Source organism: Ambystoma mexicanum, chromosome 9 (assembly GCF_040938575.1).
Source record: "Ambystoma mexicanum isolate Mex_15411 chromosome 9, UKY_AmexF1_1, whole genome shotgun sequence".
Classification (NCBI taxonomy): domain Eukaryota; kingdom Metazoa; phylum Chordata; class Amphibia; order Caudata; family Ambystomatidae; genus Ambystoma; species Ambystoma mexicanum.
In genome coordinates this window covers 1,234,469,141-1,234,492,630 of record NC_090931.1, presented here as the reverse complement: position 1 = coordinate 1,234,492,630, position 23,490 = coordinate 1,234,469,141, and the positions used below count along the sequence as shown (strand labels likewise).

Genomic DNA, 23,490 nt, shown 5'->3' with positions numbered 1-23,490 from the left:
TGCAGCCAAGCAGAAGCGGCCTGCGCTGCGGGGTCCGCATGACCTTCTGCGCATCACAAGGAAAGAGCTTGTCATGTTGGATAGGAAGTGATGTAGGCGAGCGAACAACCAAGCAGGCCTTCTCTAGGTGCTGCATAAAAGAACCGCACGGACAGACTCTGCAGAAGCTGCAGCAGGATTCCTTCTGCACACCAAGGAAACAAGACTAAACTAGACAGAGCTCTCTGGAGTGGGAGGGGAGCATCATGCTTGTTTAATTTAAAATGTCTACTTCCTGCATGTCAGCCCTTTTTATTTATTTCATTTTTTCAAAGAATAAAGAGCTGAGTGCCCGTCATTGACATTGAAGCGCTAGCCACATGACTGTGTCAGGCCAGGGTATGCGTAGAAGAGACATTTAGTGTGGCACAGTCAGGGTATGCATAGGGGATAGGAGAAAGCAACTTTATTGAGTCCTGGTTTGATTCAGACAAATAAGCCTGAACCTTGCATAGAGGCAAATAGTCAACACACGGACACAAAACAGATCCCAACACGTAGGCCTTTACTCCATTCCTCTCTATCCATGACTGACAACCCTTTCTGTAATGAATGGCATGGCAGCTTGGAAAACAACAGGCCGGACGGTTGACCGAAGCATTGTCAGTGGTTATGATTAGTTCAAACCTGCCAGCAATCAGCTTTTAGTTTTGCTCTAGCCTATATCAACAGCAACAACTAAGGCCCAGATGTCTGCGTCCTGGTGCCGTATTTTATTTTCTGTCAGACTAAGTCCCGTGTTGGGTTCTAAGGTTGGCAGGAACTGAATACTGAAGGTCAGAGGCGTTGCTGGGGGGTTGGAGGCTGAGGGGGCTATAGACCCGGGTCTTTTGGTTGTAGCCCCGGATAGACTCTCAGGGACTACAACCAAAAGGATATAGCTAGCCCCGAATCCTGCCAGTCCCGACATTAGCATAGCCTGTGATCTTTTCCAGACCTAGCAACACCACTGCTGAAGGTTGATGGCTGGAAGGTTAGAACTAAATCACAACCACTGGCAAGCGCTCAGTGCAACCCTCCAAACCATCTTTTCTCGGCTTCACATGCCAATCGAGAAGAGGAAAGATTATAGGCAAATCATGCAAAAGGGGCAGTCCAGCCCAAACTGCTAGTTCAGATCTATTCTGCGAGAGATGGCACGCATCCCCAGACATGTTCCAGCCTCACTGGGCACCATCAGTGAGGAGTAGCCTGGGTCTCTTGGCATAAGAGTTTGGGGAACCCACGTCTGGCCAGTCCACCCCCCCCCCACCACCACTCAGGGAAAAAATGCTAAACTGAAAGGTGATGGGTGTAAGGAAAGCATCTTCAACACTGGCACATGCTCTGGGCAGCCCCCAGATCTTGGTTTTCAGCCTGCCATGTCATTACTGAAGGGCAAAGACTATATGCAAATCAGCCTTTGCCCTACTCCATTCAAGAGCCTAGTGTCCAGCGCCGCCAAGCAACGATAGGAAGAGATATAGAACTCAGTGATTACTGTTATTGTGAATAATAGCAGAGTAGTAGTACTGACTGCTGATCAAAGGGCTCACAGTGCTTAGATGTGGGAGGAATGTGACTCTCGGTGCTACTTAAGCATGTGATCTAATGATTAGCAAAGTAATAACAATGAAGGGATTCTGCGCACCTCCTCCCTGCTCTGGTTGCTGACCCTCTCCTTCCTGGGGAGGGCCACCTATTTAATATCAGGGTTGCCCTTTTGGTGGGTGGCAGACGACCTAACTTTCTGCAGTGTTGGAAAGTCTTGAGTCCAAACGACAAGGAAGAAAAAAGGTCACTCTACGGTTTGATGTTATGCAAAGGTGACTGGCAGGGTCTTGCCCGCCTTCACATAACTTTAATGGCTGAAATGCACAAACGCGTAACAGCACCTCCCTCCCACCTTCTCCAAAATATGGACTCCGGTCCCTCTGAGGGCCTTCAACCAACAGTGCGATGGGACCATAATTATGGTGAAAGGCGCTATACAAATGACGAAATGAATGAATGAAAGCGGTTTATTCTGAAATGTTCACTATGAAACCACTGATGTTTTCGAAGATATGTATAAGAGAAGGTGGACAACAAAGCAAAACAAGGCGTCCTCCGTTTTTAGAAAGTAATGTATGGATTTACTGCACAGCTTCATGCAAAATAGCCCAAACCCACTGAGCAGTGTTGGTCCAGAATTACAGGCACCTGCACTATTTAAAGTGTTAACCGAGACCTCGAGTACCAAAATGGGTCTTTAAATGAATTAGGGGACTAGGGCACCAACTAACAAAGAATCCGACAGGTTCATAAATCAATATAACATCCCAGGATTATGGCAGAATAAAGGGCTGTTCAGCTGGAAGCACGTAATCAGTTAACATGGCATTCGCAGCACAAAAGGGTGCAGGTGTGAAATGCACGAGGCCAGCGGGGAAGCCGCGGTAATCGTTTAGCAGCACTTACATTCGCAGCAGGAAACTGGGACAAGCAAAGCCCCGCGCCCCCCATAAGTGAACCCCACGCTGACAGGGCAGACAATATCACATCAATTGAACCTCCATAAGCCAAGAGTCTGACGGCTATGATTGATTCCGGACGTGTCACGGGGCAAGGAGTCCGGGGGGGCGACTGATGGCGATGAATGGACTTGCTTCAAGATGGCGGATGAAGCATACACACGTGCAGGAGGCGCACGGTACAGCGCCTATTTATCTAATAGGACTGCAGCATTATACATGCAGATAGGACTGTGTGGGCCACTCTATCTATTACGGACCGGCGCTAAATCAGCAGTTTATCATAACAAAAAATGTTCGGCATGTGTGTGTCAGGCCTCGGGATAAGAGTCACCAGAAGCATTCCCCCCTCCACCCCCACTGCCTTCAGCTCTCTCCTCACTGCCCTCTGCGGGTAAAGTTGGACTTTTGCAGGAATTGAGGCACAGTGCGCCCTTGATGGAGTTATGTATTTGTAGTCAAGTTACTACTCCACTTTGTACAGTTTCTTTGCAACTGGTCAGGATGCATTGGAAGAAAAGCAGTGGGCACCCCATCGCACCCCGCCCCCACATTGATGTTCAACCTACTTTCAGATTCCCAGTTCTTTGAGCCAGGGGAATAGTACACCCCTCATCACTTTCAATTTCCCTGTAAAATAATGAAGCATGGAAAGAAAGCTACTGTGTAAATGTAGGTTTTCTTCACTGGGCAATCCTCTGAGCGCCACACAAGTAGGGTGACCAGACGTCTCGGTTTTCCTGGGACAGTCCGGGGAAATTGCCCTGCATCCCAGGGTCCCGGCAGTTTGTTAATTTTAAAAACCCCGTCCGGGGTTTGCAAGGGTGGGAGCTACAGCCCCGGTTTTCGCCGGGACCAGATTTCAAAATCCCGAAATCGGGTCTAGGCACAACTCTTCCTGCGCGAATGGCGGTGTGGAATGCTTTTCACGCCCCCATTTCCTCCCCCTTCCCCTCCCGGCGCTCTCCTCCAATGAGAGGAGTGTGCCTGGGAGCCCAACCCCTCCCCTCCCTGCCTACACCCCCCCCCCCGCAAAAGGCCAGCGAAATAGAAATAGGACTGCAGTTGTATTTCTATTTACGGTAGTCCTACCTTTATATCTATGGCCTGTCCGTTTTTTTATCTGGTCACCCTACACAGAAGGCATTGAGGAATGCCCACAACAGCGTGTCAGGAAAGGGCAAGAGATTATGATGGTTAACATAGTGTTACTCTTCATTGCTCTGATCCTAGCAGGGACTGTGGACAGCTTTCTGAGTGTAACAGGCTGCAGCGTTACTGAAAGCTGAGGAAGGATTAGCGGTTCGTAAGAACTGTGAGCCATGGGCATGACCGATTCTTGCAATTCATGAACTGCTGTTTTGGGGAACGCAAACAGAAAAAGGTTTAGGGCGCCACCGTCTCCATAACTTGATCATTGTGGTGAAATGAACAGAAACCTTTGTAAAATGGGTAAACTCTCATTTGAAACCAGCCCAAAGGACCATCTGCACACATTGGGGATGCCACCTTACAGCTCTCGTGCATGTCAGAGCTCACGCGCATGTCAGACAAACAGAGAAAGGCCAAATTGGAAGCCTGATCCCGACATAACAAAAAATAGCAATTCAGAGAAGAATTTGCAAGAGAACCGGGTCCTCACCGGGAAGCAACTGGAAGCCTTTTCTGCATGTCTCACCCAACTTGATCTCTGTCTGTATCGTCTTCCAAATGGTTAACAATAGATGAGAACATGTGTCAAAAACACCAAGATCCTCATTCTCAGAATTCCCACCATGGCTGAATCAATAACAAGTGGCGGTAGCAGATTTACAGCCGATGTTACCACCCTGCCAATTTCTGACTCTGAAGGCAAGTTGGAGGTACAGCATTTGGTTGGAGATTTTACCGGCAGATAAATGGGGGAATATTCAGCAGCAGACTTACCATCATTTCTATACACACCAAATGAGGAACAACACTACCACGTCCCACTTCTTAATTTGGTGGATTTACCACCAAAAAGAACAGCAGTGGCGTGGAGAACCAAGAGAACTAAGTGTGTCCAAATTACCATGGCTTATTCCACCAAACTCGGAATGAGGGCACACATGTACAAAGTTGACCAACAGGAAGTTATTGTTTTGAAGATTTAGAAAGTAAAAAGCTAAAACAAACCACGCATAGCTTTGCACAACAGCACATGACTACTACCGACCGAAAATTCCCACCTATGCTCAGCGAACGGTGTAAACCGAACTGAAGCTGCCAACAATTGCCTGGAGAACAAATACCACGATGTGTGCAGGCAGCGGACAGCCAGAGTTAGATGCGTTAGATACAAGTAAGCAGTTCTTGGCGTGAACACAATGTACTTTCTCCACGTGACGTCATCAGAGAGCACAGTGCACTAGTAACATTTAAGGCACCCTCCGGAGATGTTCAGATCGAAGCCGGACCCTAGGTCAAACTAGAGTGTTCCAGTGGAGGGCTGGCAGGAGGCACCATGATCTGTACCAGAAGGAGGCAGGGCAAGATCTAGGACTGGTGAAGATGTTTTTGGTTTTGCAGTCGCAGGGAAAGGAAGGTGTGCATTGTAACATGGTCTCTGCAAGCTAACGGGAGGGGATATCACTGCGCTGCAGGGGGCTTGTGGAAGGAACATTGTTGCACTCTAAGCCAAGCTGACAGATATCTCTAGGGGAGGGAAAGGGGCATCTTCACCAACTAGAAGCCAAATGTTTTCACTCTCTCACAGGTGGCTACAAGCTCGGCCTGAAAGTTCCCAGCGGTTCAGGAGCCCAAGTTTTGAAGTTCTAACCAAGCACAGAATTCAGGCTCAAAGTCCTTCCGGCCTCAACTACAAGACCCAAGACAACAAAGCAAGCAAGCCCTGCCGGCCTCTACCACGAACACGTTTTTTTGATCCACATTTCTTGGGTTGTGTTAGAGAACCTTATACAATGTGACACATAATTTGAAATAATGTTGGTGCAGATGTATGATAGTACTATTTTAGCTGGGACACCATGCACACAAAAGCGCAACTTATGAAAGCACAATACAGCACTTTGTTTCCTGAATGGATGCATGCAGAATCTCACCATTGTTGCTTCGCTCCTCGTTCGCGTAACTTCCCGCTGCGGCCGAGCCACTGCCAGCGTCTCCCTGCACAGACAAAAGAACACGCATAATTGCACGGTTCGCACTAATGCGAGGGTGACTCAGTGCGCAACACTTGCACATGACGCTGGAATCTCCAGCAGAACCCGCTGGTCCCCTGTACATTTAGCAAGTTGCCTAGGGTCCTACCATGAATAACAGAATAATACGCCCTTGGCATTTAAAAAGAACATTTTGTGTACGGTGCCTCATTGCATAAAAAATGATTCAAAGCAAAGCATTGCTCTGCTTCACAATCTAATTCTTTCATTTATAAACTTTAATGTTTTAATTAATCACACGCAATAATTATAAAGTAATATCATATTCTGTATTAGTGTATTATAAATGCAACATTACATTGCATTATATTTTAATCAATGCAGATAAAGTCTGTGGTAGTTATCCTGAGGAAAAAACATAGATGTGATATGACAAAACTTTTCCCCTCTTTTCTGTGATCACAATATTGTCATAATGACTTAAAATGTATAACCGTGCTGCAAGTAAATCCGGTTGCAATTGATATTTTTCATAAACAATGCACTCAAGTTATTTATGCAATTAGGCAAATGTAACTTTGTATATTTGTACATTGGCTTTTCATATTATAATTAATAAAATAACAGTTATATATTTAAAAACATAATCTTTAGGTTTTCAACTTCATAATAGCGCCTTTTACATATTATCTTTGGAATTTCAGCAGCAACCAAATATCAGGAATTACATTAATAAGCTATGACACGGGTCTAGAACCCGAGCATTTCCAGATGTTTTGGGTTATGACTCCAATGATCCCTCGACATTGAGTCTGTTGGTCAGGGGTGGTGGTAGTAGCAGTCCAAAACACACAGAGAACCGAAGGTTGAGGCACCTAGCCATCAACAACCGTACTCCATTCTCACATTCAATTGTGAACGCTTTCGACTGGTTCAGAGGTTGGGGTGGGAGATGTTGGGGTGCTTGGCTCTCTAGGCATCATATACATTCACAGCATGGCAAGTTGGTTCAAAACGAATCTGCCCCCGCACACGTGACGTCCAGTTCCAATAAAGCCAATAAAAGCCAATAAAAGTGGTCTGAATGGCAGGCTCTTCCCACATTTCTGCTGGTACTTCTTGATTACCACGCTGGTCTTATCTTTTATTTCCTGCCCAAAACCTACTGAACCCTATAGGTTTACGTTCCCATGGAAAATGAGGCTAGCCTAGAAAACATCAAAAAATGCCCGCCCCAACCCACCCCACAACCCCTCACAGACCTCATTTTATGGAAAGGTCTCACCTCTTTGAAACTCCAGGTTGGACACATCATAGTAAAGTTTGTGAATGTTCGGAAAAACACAAAGTAGGCTCCATGCGGACAAGCCTGCGTCAAGCATCGACGACTAAAAATACAAGGGAAAAGTGGCATCTCATCCAAGAGTTGCGCTAACTGGGAGAAGAGCCAGATGACGTTGTCATAGCCATCCTCTCGCAATGTCAATATGCTGGCAGGCCCTGTCCAGTAATCGGGCATCCCAGGAACATGCGTTATCTGGCCCAGGTCATTTTACAACATATAGCCTGACAAGAGACCCCTCACAGTCAATAAGAAGTAGGAATTAAAACACGGGCGCGCCAATCCATCCTGGTCATAATAAAAAATGAAAATGTGGAGGATGCCCACGGGAAGAGTTAAGGAGGCTGGTATTTACTGTGATTCCCTGTACTCAGGGATCTTCCCAGCTGGCTATAATTTGGCAATCACTAATCCTCCACAACAACAAAAAAACTATGGCTGAGCCCAGAAAATCTACTAACTACCGATCGGTCCCCCTTCTTCCAGTCTATTCTAAATTCTGGCGCACGTGATGTTTTACAGCATCATAGATTTCCTGGAAACGCATGAACGTAATGTCTCCTCCAAGTTCTGCATTCTTCACTCCACCAAATAAATGCTAATCAATGTGTGCAACTTCCTGTCTTCTGCCCACTTCCCCCCACAATCCTCTATCTCTATCCTCCTTGAGGTCTCCGTGGTCTTCAACAGTGTTGACTATTAATTACATGTCCTGATTCTCCGTCACCGCGGCTTCCAGCGCACTGCAACTGCCTGGATTGCATGCTACACAGATGGTCCCACCTTTCTCATTCTGAATTACTGGAACATGCTTGAAGCCCCTTTATCAGTTGGGGGTCCTGTGAGGGTGTGTCCTTGGTCCTTAACCGTTCCCCCTTGGAAAGCGCATCTCTTCCTATAGGGTCTCATACGTCCTCTTTGCCTTTCACCCGACTCCTTAACACCAGAACGTTCTTCCTACATCACTGACTGCTTGACTACCATACAGCATTGCACAGATACGTTGTGCCTGATGCCGAACTCTTCTGAAACTCAGGTGGTTTAGTTGCTGCCTTCATATGCCTCATGCCTCCTGCCCTCCCCTTGACCCTTCAAACTTGATGCCCTCATCCAAACCCCCATGACGTGCAACCTGTGAGTCTTCATTAACAACGATCTGAAAATTCAATACTTCATTATGAATTATATGTAGCCAAGCTTAACCACATAAAAACCTGGAAAATCAGCCCTTTTCCCACTCTTCACTCCAACAAAACTCTCATCTCCAGCCTTGTCCTCAGCAGGCTAAAATATTCTACTACACTCCCCTGGGGACTTTACTGCATTTACCCACTTCGCATGTTACTTATTTGTGCTTCCCGCACTGCTGTTAACCTCCCCCAATCCTCATCCACCTGTACGCAGCGCTGCAGGTAGGCATGGCTGACCATGTGCAATAGCTCCTGCCTAACCTTCCTTCTTCATCTTGGGCCTCATCACGAATTGGGCGGTAACGTCGGCGCTAATAGCGCTGGCGCTATCTGCCCTACCGCCAAACCCACTGGCGCTATTAGCGCCGGATCACGGGTTTGGCGGATTTGGAAATCCCCATTCCCCTTTGAGCCCATTCGGGAATGCCCCATTCCCCATTGGGCTCAATGGGGAAATTTCGCGCTCATACCTCCGGCGGATTTCCCGCCGGCGGTATGAGCGTGAATTTTCGGCGGATTTCCCCCCAGCTCAGAGCTGGGGAGAAATCCACCGAAGCCCTGATTTGGCAGACCCTTAAATCCGGCAGTAACAGCGCTACCGCCGGATTTAAGGGTTACCGCCAAACTCGTGATGAGGCCCAAGGTCTACAAAGCTATCCATGGCTCCCTTACCAGACTCTTACTCACTACTCACCCTCATGCCCTATGGCATCTCCACTCTCCTCAACAGTTCCGTACCACACCTTGCCTGTGCCACTTCTGGCTTCAGCTCCTTCACCCTACTCTCGGCCCGCCCCACCACTGGAACGGCCTTGACTCCACATCATGTCTATCCTAATATTTGACTTCAAGGCTCCCTTGAAGAGGCAGCTCATTAGCACCGGTGCAGCCTGCTCATATCCTCCCCTCCCTCATTCACGATGCTGCCCTTCACTCTTTTAAATACTGAAAATCATATTTGTGTACTTTGCAGAGATATTTCAAATTGTTAGTCCGGTAACATGTATTTATGCAACTGTAAGTCAGTGCCCTCCTCCTTGTTGTCCCAGTGTTACACCTGGCTCTTATATAGATCACTACATCGCTATTACCAATTTAAAGCAGCCACACATGGGATTGCCCAATTGGTCATATGTGATCATGTAAAGAGCTTGTCAAAGGTAGCCTCCTTCTCAAAAAAGAAAACAAGTCAAAAGGGCATTGGGATCACAAATCAGAGGTGGGCTGGAGAGGGAAGGCATTGGAGAGTATGGTTTCCAAGAGTATGAGGAAATCAGATTAGGGGGTGGTTGCAATGTATAGATCACAAGAGCCCTGCTGTGACTACTATGCCTGAGGCGGTGGAGCAATAGAGACGGCACGAAGGGGAGGACTGCCCTGGCAGGAAGATGCATTGTAGGAATGATGGGGAAGAACATTGCAGTGTGAGGGGAGGTGGGGGCAACATGCAAAGGGAAACCAGTAGGTCAAAGAGCTAGCAGCAAGCTAGCCATGCCAGGAGCATACCGTCTATGTCCATGAGAGACACATCCTAGACACTTGAGTCCTTTTTGCCATTGCCAACTTGTAGCCACCACAAGGTGCAATGCCTTCAACACCACAATTTCACATACCACAGTTTCACGACCTGCTAAACCATCAGCAGAGTTTTTTTCTTCTTCAGAAATGCTTCATTAAGACGAGAGCACACACATTGCATAGATTGTCAGAAGAGTTAATCGGACAGTAAAGCCTAAATTCACACGTGTTATTTTAAGGTTTAGCCTTCTGTCTCTGCAGTTTTCAAAGTTCCTGTAAAAGCAAAGTACCCTTTAAACAGATAAGACATTCCCAAACACACTGCAGCCTTGCTAACTGGAGGCTTTAGCATGTGTCTGATTTCAGACAGTCTGAGATATAGGTTTCCCGTCATTTGCAAATCAGTCACAATCCCTCACTCGACTCATCACTGCCAAATTTCCCGGGCATATGGGCCTGCCCACCAACTTCAGCCTCATTGAAAATCATAGGTACGCCACTTTGCTACCAGCTTCTTTCTTATGCAAATGTCCACCGTCCTCAGGACACGGCTTGCATCACTCTTCTCCTCTGCGGAGTTACCATAAGCACATGACACAAATGGCTAATCCTATCTGAAGGACACGGTCCGCCTGCTACAAACAGTCACTTGCGCTTCTGTGTTGCCTCCCTGCATTTTCTCCAGGCTGTAGTGCAGATGACAGCCAAGGAAATCTCAGCAGGATTGACTATTTAATCGCAAAACAACTGCCTAGGGACAGCGTATGAGCAAGACACACAAGAGCTGTTGATGCCTGTGTAAAGGGTAAGAGGAACACACTCATCGTTTAAAATACACTCGGAACAAACAGCCTAGGTCAAATCCATAAACACTTAGTGGAAACTGAAATCTATAGGAATGCGGGGCCGCGCAACTGGAAAATTCCCTCATGTGTTATTCTTGATTGCAGTGTGACTTACCGTATGGGTCCACCGCTGGTAAAAAAAAGACTGTCAGTCTAACAACAGAAATTTGAAATAATGCTGTGTTTGTAGTTTGGTTTTGAAAAGCATAAACTGGCTGAAGTGGAACAGATGGCTGCGTGGGAGAGAAAAAGATGAACGTTTCGGCTCTTGATCGAGGAGCATTAGTCAGTGCACACTGTTGGGAAAAGAGTTGCAGAGCTACTCTGTGTTTGGTAAGATGTTACTTGAAGGGGCGAGTCTCTAGCTCCTTTCAATGCTGCTTATAGTCAATCATATAAACACACATCAAATGTATTGTTGTTCCCTCCCTGTGATAGTACCGCTTTCCAGGCCTTTCTAGTTCAGCAATAAGAAGCTGTTTTGGACAATTGTGCACTTTTCAAGATACCCCACCATATCACCATAAGATACCAATTTCAGGAGAGATGGGGAGTGTCTGCGGTGAGCGGGGATGTTGTTCCTGACCCTGTCAGTGTGAATGGAGTGTAATGACTTCTGTCTATGGAATTTATTTGCTTTTCTAATGTTTCTTTTTACACAGAAAAATCCCTCATCTAATAGACACCACCACAACAATCACACCCCAAAATCTGGGACAATAAACATACGTTTTAATATAAATACTCCGTTTTATTTAAATAATACATCAAGCAGCTTGTTTACAGAAAAGAAAAAACAAACCTGCCTGCAGTCGTCTCACTTATAAACATATATAAGTGAAATATATATTGGACTATTATGGACGCATATGGGATCAGCTAACATCTCTGGATACTCAATATTAAATAATTGATTCTCTGCTTTAAACGAAACATAAATCAGAAGAAACAGTTTAAAAATATGTCGAAAATAATTTGATTATGCCCTTATCAAATGATACCAGCAACCAGTGTGGTTTACAAAGAAGGATATAATGTCCTGATATTTCACACAGTAATTTCTAAATAATTGTTGTTAAAAGTGACATTGAAATTGTGTTGGAAGTATATCGTGATCTGACCAAACCGTTTTTACATCAGCACCATGTACACAGCTTTTGGAAATGACTGACGTTTTCCTGTTGAAATATCTGGAAATCATTGTAGATAGAACAAACGTTTGAGCTGGACTGGATAAACACCAGAAATCTGTGTCTTTCATACCATAACATGGAGGAAGCCCGGTTTCCACTTAAAAAATTACAAACTTTGCCTCCCTATTTGGTCCGGTGCCCCTCTGAAAATCCGTAATGGCATTCTAAAATTGCGCTTCAATTTGTGGAACACCAGGAATCTCCAAGCAAATCGAAAACAAATAGCGACAAATGCCAATTTCTGCCGTTTTTGCTTAATGAAAGACACTCGTGAAACATTAGCACACATCATTACAGAGTTATTAAAATGTGCAAATAGAATACTAATCCATACATTTTAATATATACCTCTTTGTATAAATGTTGTTCTCCTTCATCCACTGAATTCAGATCTATTGTTTTTCAAATCAGACAAATGGTTCTAAAACCATAGCCGAAAATGTATTTCCAACTTGTTTTGCTTCGGTCCCGGTATGAACACAGACATCTGCTATCATTAACAAAAAGCCATTTTAATAGACTACTGTAATAGAATAGACACATTCTACATGAGTCTGTATTGCTCCGCCAGGTTTGAGCTTATGGTTTCTGGAGACATTTGCATATTTGAAGCTGCCAATACTCACATTCATCAATTTCTTACCATGGTGACCTTCCTGATAAGCTCACAATAATATGACCATGAAAACCCCTGAGTTTGGAATTCATTTGGGCATACTTTATTGTATCTGCAACACAGACATTTGTCTCAAATGAATAGAGAAGTGCCATTAATTTTTTAATGCCTAGATCACAGTGATGGATAATGGGGCATGTGCATTCCTGGTTTCAAGAAGTCTGATCCATAAATAAACACACAGGTCCGGTGAACCAAAGTTCATAGCTTCAGTCACAATACATAAGATATACATTCTGTGCCATGTAACAGAAATGTGCTATTTATTTTGTCTTTATTTATAATAAGTCTCAAATAAAAATAGTTCTGTTCATAACTACACTAAATGTCTCTTGTGGTTCTGTCAACCAATTCCTTGCAGAATACTAACATGCAAGTTGTAAAAGTGTGCATGTTCACTTTTCACATGTTAGCATAAATACAGCAACTAATTTGCATTACCCAATTTTGTTTTTCAGTAAAATATTTGGTGTTATTATGTTCAAAATTAGTTACATCATATTTCAGAGACGAAAATCATTCTATATCTGAATTATTTAATAAAGAGCATTACATTCAATCAGTCCATTGTTTACATGAGAAGACCTGTCTACTGGTTATCCCCTTGGAATTCTTGGGTTGTTTTGCCCTCCTGAGAACTGACTTTCTGAGTCATGTAGGGTGGTGACTTTTGAGGTAAAATGTTTTAAACATGAGGGGGCTAAGATGGCAACACGTGAATGTCTATCAAGATGTAGCTCATATGGTTGTACTTCCTTCATCCTTTAATTACCCATTTGGCTGCATCTAGTACTCTTCAGTGGTGCTAGGGTGATGTCAGGCCTACTGGGCATTACAATATTTCTTTTATCCAGAAAGAAGACTATGGCCTTGCCTATGTTTCTTATGTTTGCATTAATCTTAAAGACTGGGTGCACAATATGAAGTAGCAAGATACTAGCCAGCCATAAAAAGTCACTCACCACCACCATTCTATACTTAGCATACCATTTCTTACTCGTCAATAGTCAAGTATCGTTAAGCAATGGCTAGTAGCGAAAGCACATTGTACAACCAGTTAAAGAGCTTTATTTTTTGCAACATTCCTAGCTCCTTCCGAAAAGATTATGACCACCCCAGCCCCAACGCCTTCAGCTTGATGTTGACCAAAGAATTCATAACCTGGAGGGTAGCTTCTTCAATATGTTGCCCACTTGATGTCTGTAGCCATGTCTCGGTGAGACACATACTATCTATCTTATTTTCTACAATAGGATCATGTATATCAAGAGAGTGTTTTGGAAGTGACCTGGTATTAATGAATGTAATTTGTACTGACCCAGTATCTATAATATTAGCGTTAACCGACACTGTGGTTGCCTCGTCCATCATGGGCATATTACTGGGGCTTTCTATCTCCCACCATGCTGGCCACTGTTATCCTGAAGGAACAGCGTACATCATTCCTTCTCACACCCTTGAGCCACTTGCTGTTTGTTAATAGGAATTGTGGACAACAGTTACCTCCTCCTGAGACATGGGTATACTAGGTTGGAGTAACCCATCTAATCCAGACTCCCTCGCAGCCAATTTTTTGGAAACATCCGATCTATTCTCCATTTACACACTAGCAGACTGCTCATCTGTACAGCGCAAACTACAGCTTTCCGATGCAGTCGCTGAGCGGTCAGCAGATCAGATAAAGTCTGGTGAGACCCCATTACACAAAATCCAACAGTCACAATGCAGCAGCCTAAAGTGTAATCCTAAACCGTACAGGCCGGCAAGGATGCGACCAGCAAGTTAAGCGCGTCCTCACGCAAACTTGTACAGACTTGGCCGGCACTGGCGCGCATGAATATACCCTATATATGCACGTGGACTACAATTCTTATGGAAATTGTAGTTCGCAGCCCTGCCGACAAGAAAGGAGGCACAAAATATGTTTTCTGACAACAGGCGGGTCCTGAAAACAGGGCAAGGTCACAACTGTTTAAATTTCAAACTGATTAAACAAAATAACTAATACCAATATTTATCACTTAAAGAATGGTAAAAATGCAATGTTGCTAAAATTCTAATCTAGAAGATAGTGGAATTCCAAATTAATGTGTAAGCCTAAAACAACACGATCAAACAACAATGAGCACGATATAAGTAAAAGGGTATGTATTACTATAATTCGATAGCCTTCTCCAAAGTAAAGCACCCCAGTTTTGCCGACCACCTAATATTGCTCAGCAATCTCAGCCCTCATCAAGAAGGATCAAGATTACCCCTTCTGCTTCATTCTTTGTGTTCCCTGTATTGACCGTTGCATGACAAACTCTTGGTTTTGGTATTTCTCTTAGGCGGCTCCCACTGGTTATCCTCCTGGGTTTATCCAGAGGGACGTTCTGGTAAAGAAGCATGCATACTTAAGGGCATGCTTGAGTCCATCTCAAGTCTATCACACAACCATGCGCTGACTAATTCTAGCACCACAAAATCACTGTACAGCAAACTGCCCTCACAGAAACTTGCTCAGCATCATGGAATGGTTTTACTCCCTTTGGTGCCAACCAAAATGTGTTTGATCCAATACCAATAACTCTAGAGAGAAATTTGAAACATGCAGGACCATCTAAAAAACACAAAAAACTCCTAACAACCTGGCTGTTCAACTCAGAACCGGACGAAAACGAATGAGCAACACCCACACCCCTCGGAATGAACACACACCTCACAGGACAGAGGACTAAAGCATACCACGACAAGGGCAGGAAGTTAGAGAGACTTCTGAGTGGGAGATAGAGCCAGGCCCCGATAGAGGGCCTTAACGGAGTCTAAAGAGTGAGATGGGAGCATCCTAGACTGAACCCCAGAAAGAGGGATAAGAGTTATACCCTGTAGATCTAGAGCACAGAGAAAAGGCCACAAAGCCCACCCGCCACCCCTTGACGTCCCCGGAAGAGGCAGAGGAAAAAGGTGGTAGGTGCACACCTGTATAGGCCAAAGAGCAAAACGGGTGCAGAAATAAATTATCCAGGAGAATGGGTAGTGGGTGAGGGAGGAGGAGGCACTATCTCTAGATTGCCCCACAGACAACACACAGCCCTACACAGAATAAAGGAGGGAGATTCCCCATCCCCCCTGAGCACCACAAGATGCCACACCAACAGGGACGTTTATCACAGGTGGCCATAGCATAGGAATGTATGATGGAGCACCACAACTAACCAAACCCACTAATAACCTCATCCCTCTGTTCGCACCTCTCAATTCTAAACTAACATAACCATACCTATACCGCACAACAAACCGCACACACTTCACACACAGCACACGACAGCTACCAACTGAAAAATCACACCCACGTTCAGCGAACGGTGTAAATCGACTTGAAGCTGCCAACAGAACATTATAGCTCTCTGGAGCCTTTTCCCGCTAAGTCCTACTAACCTACCCTACCCCCTTGCGTTTCAGATCTGCCAGTGCACCAGGGTGATAGTGCACGGTATAAATATCCTTACCATAACATAACATTTGCACTCATACTATCAAAAACACACAAATCTCCACTTATTTCAACACACTTGTGCCTTTCCATTTATGTGTCTATTCATTCCTACTCCTATTCGACTTCTACTATCTTCTCCCCAAGTTGCATGTTTCTGTCCAGAATAGACCACATTCTGGTTCACCCCCAGCAGGTGCAATACATGTCACTCTCCGGCCCAGACCCAGTGCTGAAAGACCATATGGGCACAGTATGAACGTTTTTTAACATAACATAGAGGGTAAATGTGCATATCAATCTTAAATCACCATAATTTAAGAATAAATATTCAGTGTGACCTGGGAAAAACAATCAATGGAATTCTTTATAAGTGGACCTTCTTTTTAGTTAAGAAGGAGGTGTACCTTGTGGGTATTCTGTTTGAAGATCCCTGATAGACACGTGTATCCGTTTGTTCATTAATTCATTAAAAGTGTGTTGAGAAACATCTCAAAATATGTTCACAAAACTATCCAGAAACTAAAACAAAGGTTTTCTCCTACACCTCCAACTCCCTCAGGGTCAAACGCTTCTCCAAGCAACGAGTTGGTGGTAGATCTCTTTCTTCAACTGGTGCCTCCTTCTGGAACAGCCTCCCCGCCTCTCTGAAACTTGAGGAGAACCATGTCCGGTTCCAGAAGCACCTCAAGACCTTCCTCTTTGATTCTGCCTTTTCTCTTCCTCTCCCCTGCTGATCTCCTGTCTGATACTGCACTGGTCACCTGGCTACCCTTTGATTTCGGGCCCAGGCCTCTGCCCGACCAGTTGCACACCCACACTGCCTCCTGGCAACCGTTGCACTTGAGGCTGTATCTGTAACCCTACAGTCCCCTACCTGCATGTATTGGACACCAGCTGTCAACACTTAGCCTTGCTCCTGCCACCTGCTGGCCACAGATCTTATTGTTTTGATCCTATGTACAGCACTGCCCTCCTCCCCCTGGAACTTCTCCCCTCCCCTCTCCACTGCACTTGCACGATCTCAATGTCACTTGGCCTAGTAAGATCGTTGCCTCTGTCCTCCCTTTGTTCCCCTTCCCTTGCCTCGTCGCCATTTGAAACACTTGTGTATAGGCAGGTTATAAATGCTATATCATATCATATCGGATGGCAGTTAGGTAATTGTTGTGTAAAGCACTAGCTTACAAGGGCTTGGTAACATTAATGAAGATCTCAACCCCCTTTTAAGCAGAGAGAGAAAGGGCAAGAAGATAGCAATCATTAACATGTGAACAGCTTGCTTACAGTGTGTTTGGGGTAACTATAAAAAGTTGGCATATCTTGCAAACTGTACATATTTTGAACCGGGAGCAGGCGCAGAAGTAACGGGGACAAGGGAGGAGGATAGCACAAGTACAGGAAAGTCAACATATGGCGAAGACTCAGCGACAAGACAAATGGAGGACGGGTTCAATAATATATCGAAAGGGTCTTTATTAAAGAAATTTGCAGAATGTAGGGCAGGGTTTGGTGTTGTCATCAAGGTGTCACCCTTTATTGTCAAAGAGTCTCTTATTCCTTCTTGTTAACTCGTCTTCCCTCTCGCAATGTACAAAAGTTCAGAGTTTAGAAAATGTGTCAATTTGCTATGTAGTTAGCAGTTCACTTCCCCTACCTTCATCATGTCAGGAATGGATGTTCTCTCAACATCTCGTGGGATTTGAGAATCTAAATTGCTCTCAGCGTTTTAGCCCTTGTTTACATCCAAGAAAGGTCTGGATAGCTAGACACCAACAACTAACAGGAGCTGCATTTGACTCCCCAGGCTAACTGGTGCAATACAAGCATACCTATGTGACATTAACTCTGTGAATTACGGAATTTGTATAACTCTAGAGGTTGTTTAAAGCAAAGTGGGTCATACATAAAAGAAACAGATATATAGTTTGCATATCACATGGAGTTAGAGTTGTGTCGTGCTATGTACTAGGTTCTTGTCCCCTAGGGTAGAAACAGCTTTTTGGGTGTTGTCTGGTACCTATACACTAATTGAAGCGTATATCCATTACATCTGTATTTCAAATGATGGGGACTTGTGACTCAGTCTTTCAAAATGTAAAGTTTTCTTATACACAATTCTACTCTAATTGTTAGGGGTCTTGAGACACATTTTTCCATAGCCAGCAATGTATTATACATCAACCCCCTCAGTTTGACATGGGCCTCAGTTTCCCAACATGCAACATTACATTTGACAGCACTATTCATACTGTAACTGCCAATGTTCTCTATCCCGTCTCCTTCGGCAGCACTGGTCAGTTTTACTTCTTGGTCTTTGGTACCCCGTTCCCCCCAGTTGGCACAGCTCGTTCTCTGTCTTTCTGGAGGCGTTTCCGGTCTGTGAGCTGGCGTTGCTTCTCTTGGTTGTTGCAATGGTCAGTCAGTTTCCTCTCACTCGCGATTTCGCGGCTTGGCGCCCACTCCAGCTACTTCTTCCTGTAGACCATGAGCTCCCAGCGGGTCTTCACTGTGTTTGTGGTGTTCCATCATCCTTGCTCCTCACTTCAGTTGTACTCAGTATCGGACATACCCTGCACCTTTGGGTGTGGCGAAAGATACAGTAGCCTAGGCTCTGCATGTCTTCATTGCCTCTGTGATGTGCCTACATATGACAAGAACTAACTGACTTGACGCTTGGAGCACGAATTGGGCTTTTTTCAGCAGATGGGATTTGACCCCAATTACTAACTGTACTGCAATAAAGCGGACTATCGGGACCGCAATACTTTAGGGGATTTAACCCGGTTATTACTACTGTAACAGACTGCATTAAACAGACACGGTTGACATTCAGTACAGCCCTGGTTTGAGAAAGGCACTGTCTAGATGCCGAAACACGTGTTACCATATAGGGCAATTTGGCAGAATTATTCTAGAATTGTGTGTGCTAAAAAAAACGCAATTCTGAAACCACTTAACTTGAAGAGTGTTGCATTTATATGTAGGAGGGTCTATTAACCTACTTGTTTCATAGAGGCGGGGTCTTGGACCTCTATCTCTCCAGCAAGTGCGACACAGGTACAGTGATTGCAATACAATTTTGTGGACCAAGATCGCGGAGTGTTACCAGTTGGCTTCCATCTACCCCCCATTTTTTCTGTTACATATGACAAGAAGCGGCAACACACATCAATTCGAAGGCTACTTTCTTCTCTATGCCGAAGGTTTGAATACCTCGGCGGGACGCAGACCGGTTAAGCTGATCATCAGCATGCAAAAAACACTCAAGAAGATCCTCTCTGTGGTCCTGCAGATAGTACAATTTATCTGAATATATATTTGGATTTGGTTAGGTGAAATATTACAGATTCATCACATCTCAGGAAATATGCAAATTGTTTGGTATTCCAGATTGTAATGCTTACTGATGTCAGCACCGATGGCGCTTCTCATTGCAATCTAGAAGCTGTTTAATAATGTTCTGTTTCTGCAATAGCCACCTAATGTAATATAAGTGGTAGTCTGCTAATATTGGTGACCTTGCTGCACTTGGCACTGTAAGAGAAAAAGGGGGTGGAGTTGCTTAGTGGGACAGTGGTAAAGGCAGATATAAAAGGCAGTGGTGTTTAAGGTGCAGGTTGGAAGTACCCAGTTCCTGAGTGTCAATCTGCTTTATATGGGTTTGGAGGAAGAAAACCTGGCATTATGCTATCCAGAGGGAAGAGCCCAGCATCTGCTAGACTAAAGCGCTTCAGGTATGGTTAGCAGCTGATGTGGGAGAGTACAACAGGGCTAAAGAGAAGAGCTTATTTGTGGCTCGGTTAGTGTTGGTGTGCTAACGGCTAGGCCTATGGTGGCCTTCTGTGGGGGTTTGTGTGTGTAGTCGAAGGTGGTAGGAGATCTTAGAAGGGAGTCCGTTAGTCATCCGAAGGCAGGAGTAGGCCTTAAGAGGAAAAACAACTTGCACCTCTGAGCTCCTACCCCTGGCCATTTCCAAACAGGTTTTTTTCTCTCTCTCTCTCTCTCTCTCTCTCTCTCTCTCTCTCTATCTCTCTCTCTCTATCTCTCTCTTTCTCTCTCTCTCTCTCTCTCTCTCTTTCTTTCTCTCTCTCTCTCTCTCTGTCTCTCTCTCTCTCCCTCCCTCTCTTTCTCTCTCTCTCTCTCTCTCTCTCTCTGTCTCTCTCTCTCCCTCCCTCTCTCTCTTTCTCTCTCTCTCTCTCTCTCTGTCTCTCTCTCTCCCTCCCTCTCTCTCTCTCTCTGTCTCTCTCTCTCTCCCTCCCTCTCTTTCTCTCTCTCTCTCTCTCTGTCTCTCTCTCTCCCTCCCTCTCTCTCTTCTCTCTCTCTCTCTCTCTCTCTGTCTCTCTCTCTCCCTCCCTCTCTCTCTCTCTCTCTCTCTCTCTCTCTTTCTCTCTCTCTCTCTCTCTGTCTCTCTCTCCCTCCCTCTCTTTCTCTCTCTCAGTCTCTGTCACAAATAGATACATTGTTTCCCATGAAAAACAAAACAATCACCTGCTAGTTGGCAGATGAGGGAAAGGAGCAGTGTGGAAAGTCAGACATTACCCTACCTGCTTAAGCTTATGGGAGGCAAGAACTTAAGGTTCAGCGGAAGGGCAGCTGACATTGTGAGGACCGCAGTCACCCATTTCACCGCCCCTAGTATGTTGGTTAGGAGGCTGAGAAATGCCTGAAACCTAACTCTAACATGCTCAGGTGCTATGATTAGTGGCCTCCTGGGAGTTTTGCCCATCAAGGGCAGAGCCCGTCGAGGCAGGGAAAGGCGTTTGTCAGGCGTTCGTCAATGCTTAAGATGAGTGTCGTGGCAGTTTTCTCATAGCCCCCTGCGTTGAAAACATGGTGACAGCTGTTTATTTCTGTTCTCAAGCACCCAGCATACGATGTCAGACACTTGGCGCTCTCTTGAGGCGGCAGCGCTCTTCACAAGGATTCTGCCCCTCTCAACGCGCCACAGAGGGCCCGCACACATTCCCCTGCCTGCTTTATCAGACAATGCTGCTCTGATATCAAGAGACATGCCTCGTGCTGTTCAGATAAATGTGCAATACGGAGCACAGCTATGTCTTCATTGCATCAAATCCATTCATAAAAAAAAGTCTATAAAGAGTTTATTTTTTATGTCTTCACAGAATGCTAGCGGAGCCTGAAAAGACACCACTCATTTTTCAGAGTTGTGGAGTCTCCATTGTTTTAGCTCGAATGGACTTTTCAAAAGTGTTATCTGCTATTTTGCTTCAGAATTCGAAGTGTGAGTGACTTCTAATGCAGCCACTACTACTCTCCTGCCTAGGAAACCACATAAAAGTAACAAATGGCACCCTGGTGGCTGGAGAGGTGACGCCAAAAATGTACATTGCTTACGTTGAAGAAAACGCTTGCATCAGTCCTGCTTGTAATTCTTTTCCAAAGGGTGGGCTGAGCAGGTGGGCATTACTAGGCGAAGAGTGAACACACCTGACGACACGTACTTTCATTTGGATACCAAACCAGACTCATTTTTTATCTCCCATCAAACCATAAATGCACTCCGAAAATGTGACATTACATATAATGCATCATATCCATAACTAACATTTTCTACTTGCAAGTGGTCCAGGAGAACCCATGGCTCCCCGCACTGTGAGGGCATTTCATGGTGGTGAGGTCTATGGCACCCCACAATTTGAAGAACACTATCGTAGACCAAGGCCATTGTGGCTCATCACACCTGACACTCGCTTATACCCTCTGATAGACATTACACATCACTCACCTAAACCAACGTAAACCAGAACACACTACAATGCAGTAACAACTTCCTGGAGTATCCCACTCAAATTTAAAATGTATCTACGATTTCAGATCACATGACATACAGCCACATCTCATTATCATGCAAGATACTCACTTATATCCTCTGACAAAAATTGCGCCTCGCTCCTCGCATACATTATGATGCAATGCAACCTAGAGCTGCAGGTGTGCGCACTACTACACAGGTCCACATTGCTACAAGGTCATACTGTTACGGCATATATATATATGTGGGCACTACCTTCGCTCCTTCATACGCCAACTTAACAATGGGCCATTGGGAAAAGTATGAAGCCTTCAAAGAAGAACACAAAAGGTGCACAAATAAGATTGTTATGTGGTTCCGTTACATTGACGACCTTTCCATAATTTGGAAAGGGACGTCTGATGAATGGATAAACTATGTCAAACAGCTGAATGTGAACACGTTCAATCTTAGGTTCACAGAAACACACAGCTCTGAGAAGGTGTTTTTTCTTGATGTTACGGTTTCTATCAAAGATGGTAAACTAAAGAGCAAACTGTTTAGAAAACCCACTGGAGTGAATACAACTCTACATGCAAACAGTGCACATTGTAAAATTCTGACCTGGAGTATACCCTATGGGGAATTGATTCGATTAAGAAGGAATTGCACAACGATCGAAATGTATGATCAACAAAGTAAGATCACAGCCTGGGGGTTTAACAAACAATGCTATCCTAAACAGGTGATCTAACAGGCTTAAATAAAAGCACGTAAATGTGATAGGATGACACTATTAACTGACCAAAAGGATGCGAAAGAAACCCAAAGGAGTGAAGAGAAGGCACGTCTGATATTGACCTATGGACAAACGGCTAAGACAATCAAAAATATCATAAAGAAACATTGGTATTTACTTATGGTCGATACAGACTTACATGATACACTCGGTACCCATCCCAGTTTCTCTTTCAAGAAATGTAAATCCATAAAAGACACTCTAGTGAGTAGCTACATGGCACCTGAACCCAAAAGTAATTTTTCCATCTGGATGGCACAAAGAAAAGAGGGTTTTGTAAATGCACTAAGTGTGCTCCAAGTGTAAGATTTGCAAGTATGCTGATGAATGTTCCACATATGTTCATCCTATTTTGAATAGGACACTTACCATCACTGAAAAGATTACTTGCGAGTATGAATATATTGTGTACGTCCTGAAATGCACCTGTAACAAATGGTACATAGAGAGCACAAAATGCAGATTAAAGATACGGATTCTGCAACACATCAGAGCAATCAAGAATAGAGACTACACATACCCGATAGCCAAACACTTTTGGGAAGAACATGAATGAAAGCTATGTGACTTTTCATTTTTTGGATTGAAACAAATCAACATCGGACCGAGGGGTGGAAATAGAGAAAAGTTTCTGAGACAATATGAAACACATTGTATCATTGATTTTGAAAGCAAAATACCATTGGGACACAATATCGACAAAGAACTTTATACATACCTAGGAGAGTGATATATTCTGTACTGAAAATGCAGATATGGTTAGAGATGATATGCAATATATAGCCTTCTTCACTAGATGTAGAATCCATATTCTATTGAATGAACAGTTCATTTCAGACAATAGGAAACAAGTGCCCACAGCATGCGACACAAAAGGTTTACCACTATCTTGCAACTTGGACCATCTTTGCATCAATACTATAGAGATGCACGCTGTTACCATCTGTATATTGCTGGTCAAGTCATAGAGGTTGTCCCCCTTCTATTGCCCCAGCTCACATTGTTGTTCATTGTTTTGCTTCT

At 44.5% G+C, this 23,490-nt stretch overlaps 1 protein-coding gene across 3 annotated transcripts in view; it reads right to left on the bottom strand.

The window, feature by feature from the left end:
- Positions 1-23,490, bottom strand: part of NCKAP5 (NCK associated protein 5) — a 1,061,124-nt gene that overhangs the window by 922,266 nt on the left and 115,368 nt on the right. For all 3 annotated transcript variants that reach the window (XM_069616577.1, XM_069616575.1, XM_069616574.1), the window contains exon 2: positions 5,615-5,678. In XM_069616577.1, the coding sequence (XP_069472678.1) occupies positions 5,615-5,678 (64 nt within the window). The remainder of the gene's footprint in view (positions 1-5,614; positions 5,679-23,490) is intronic.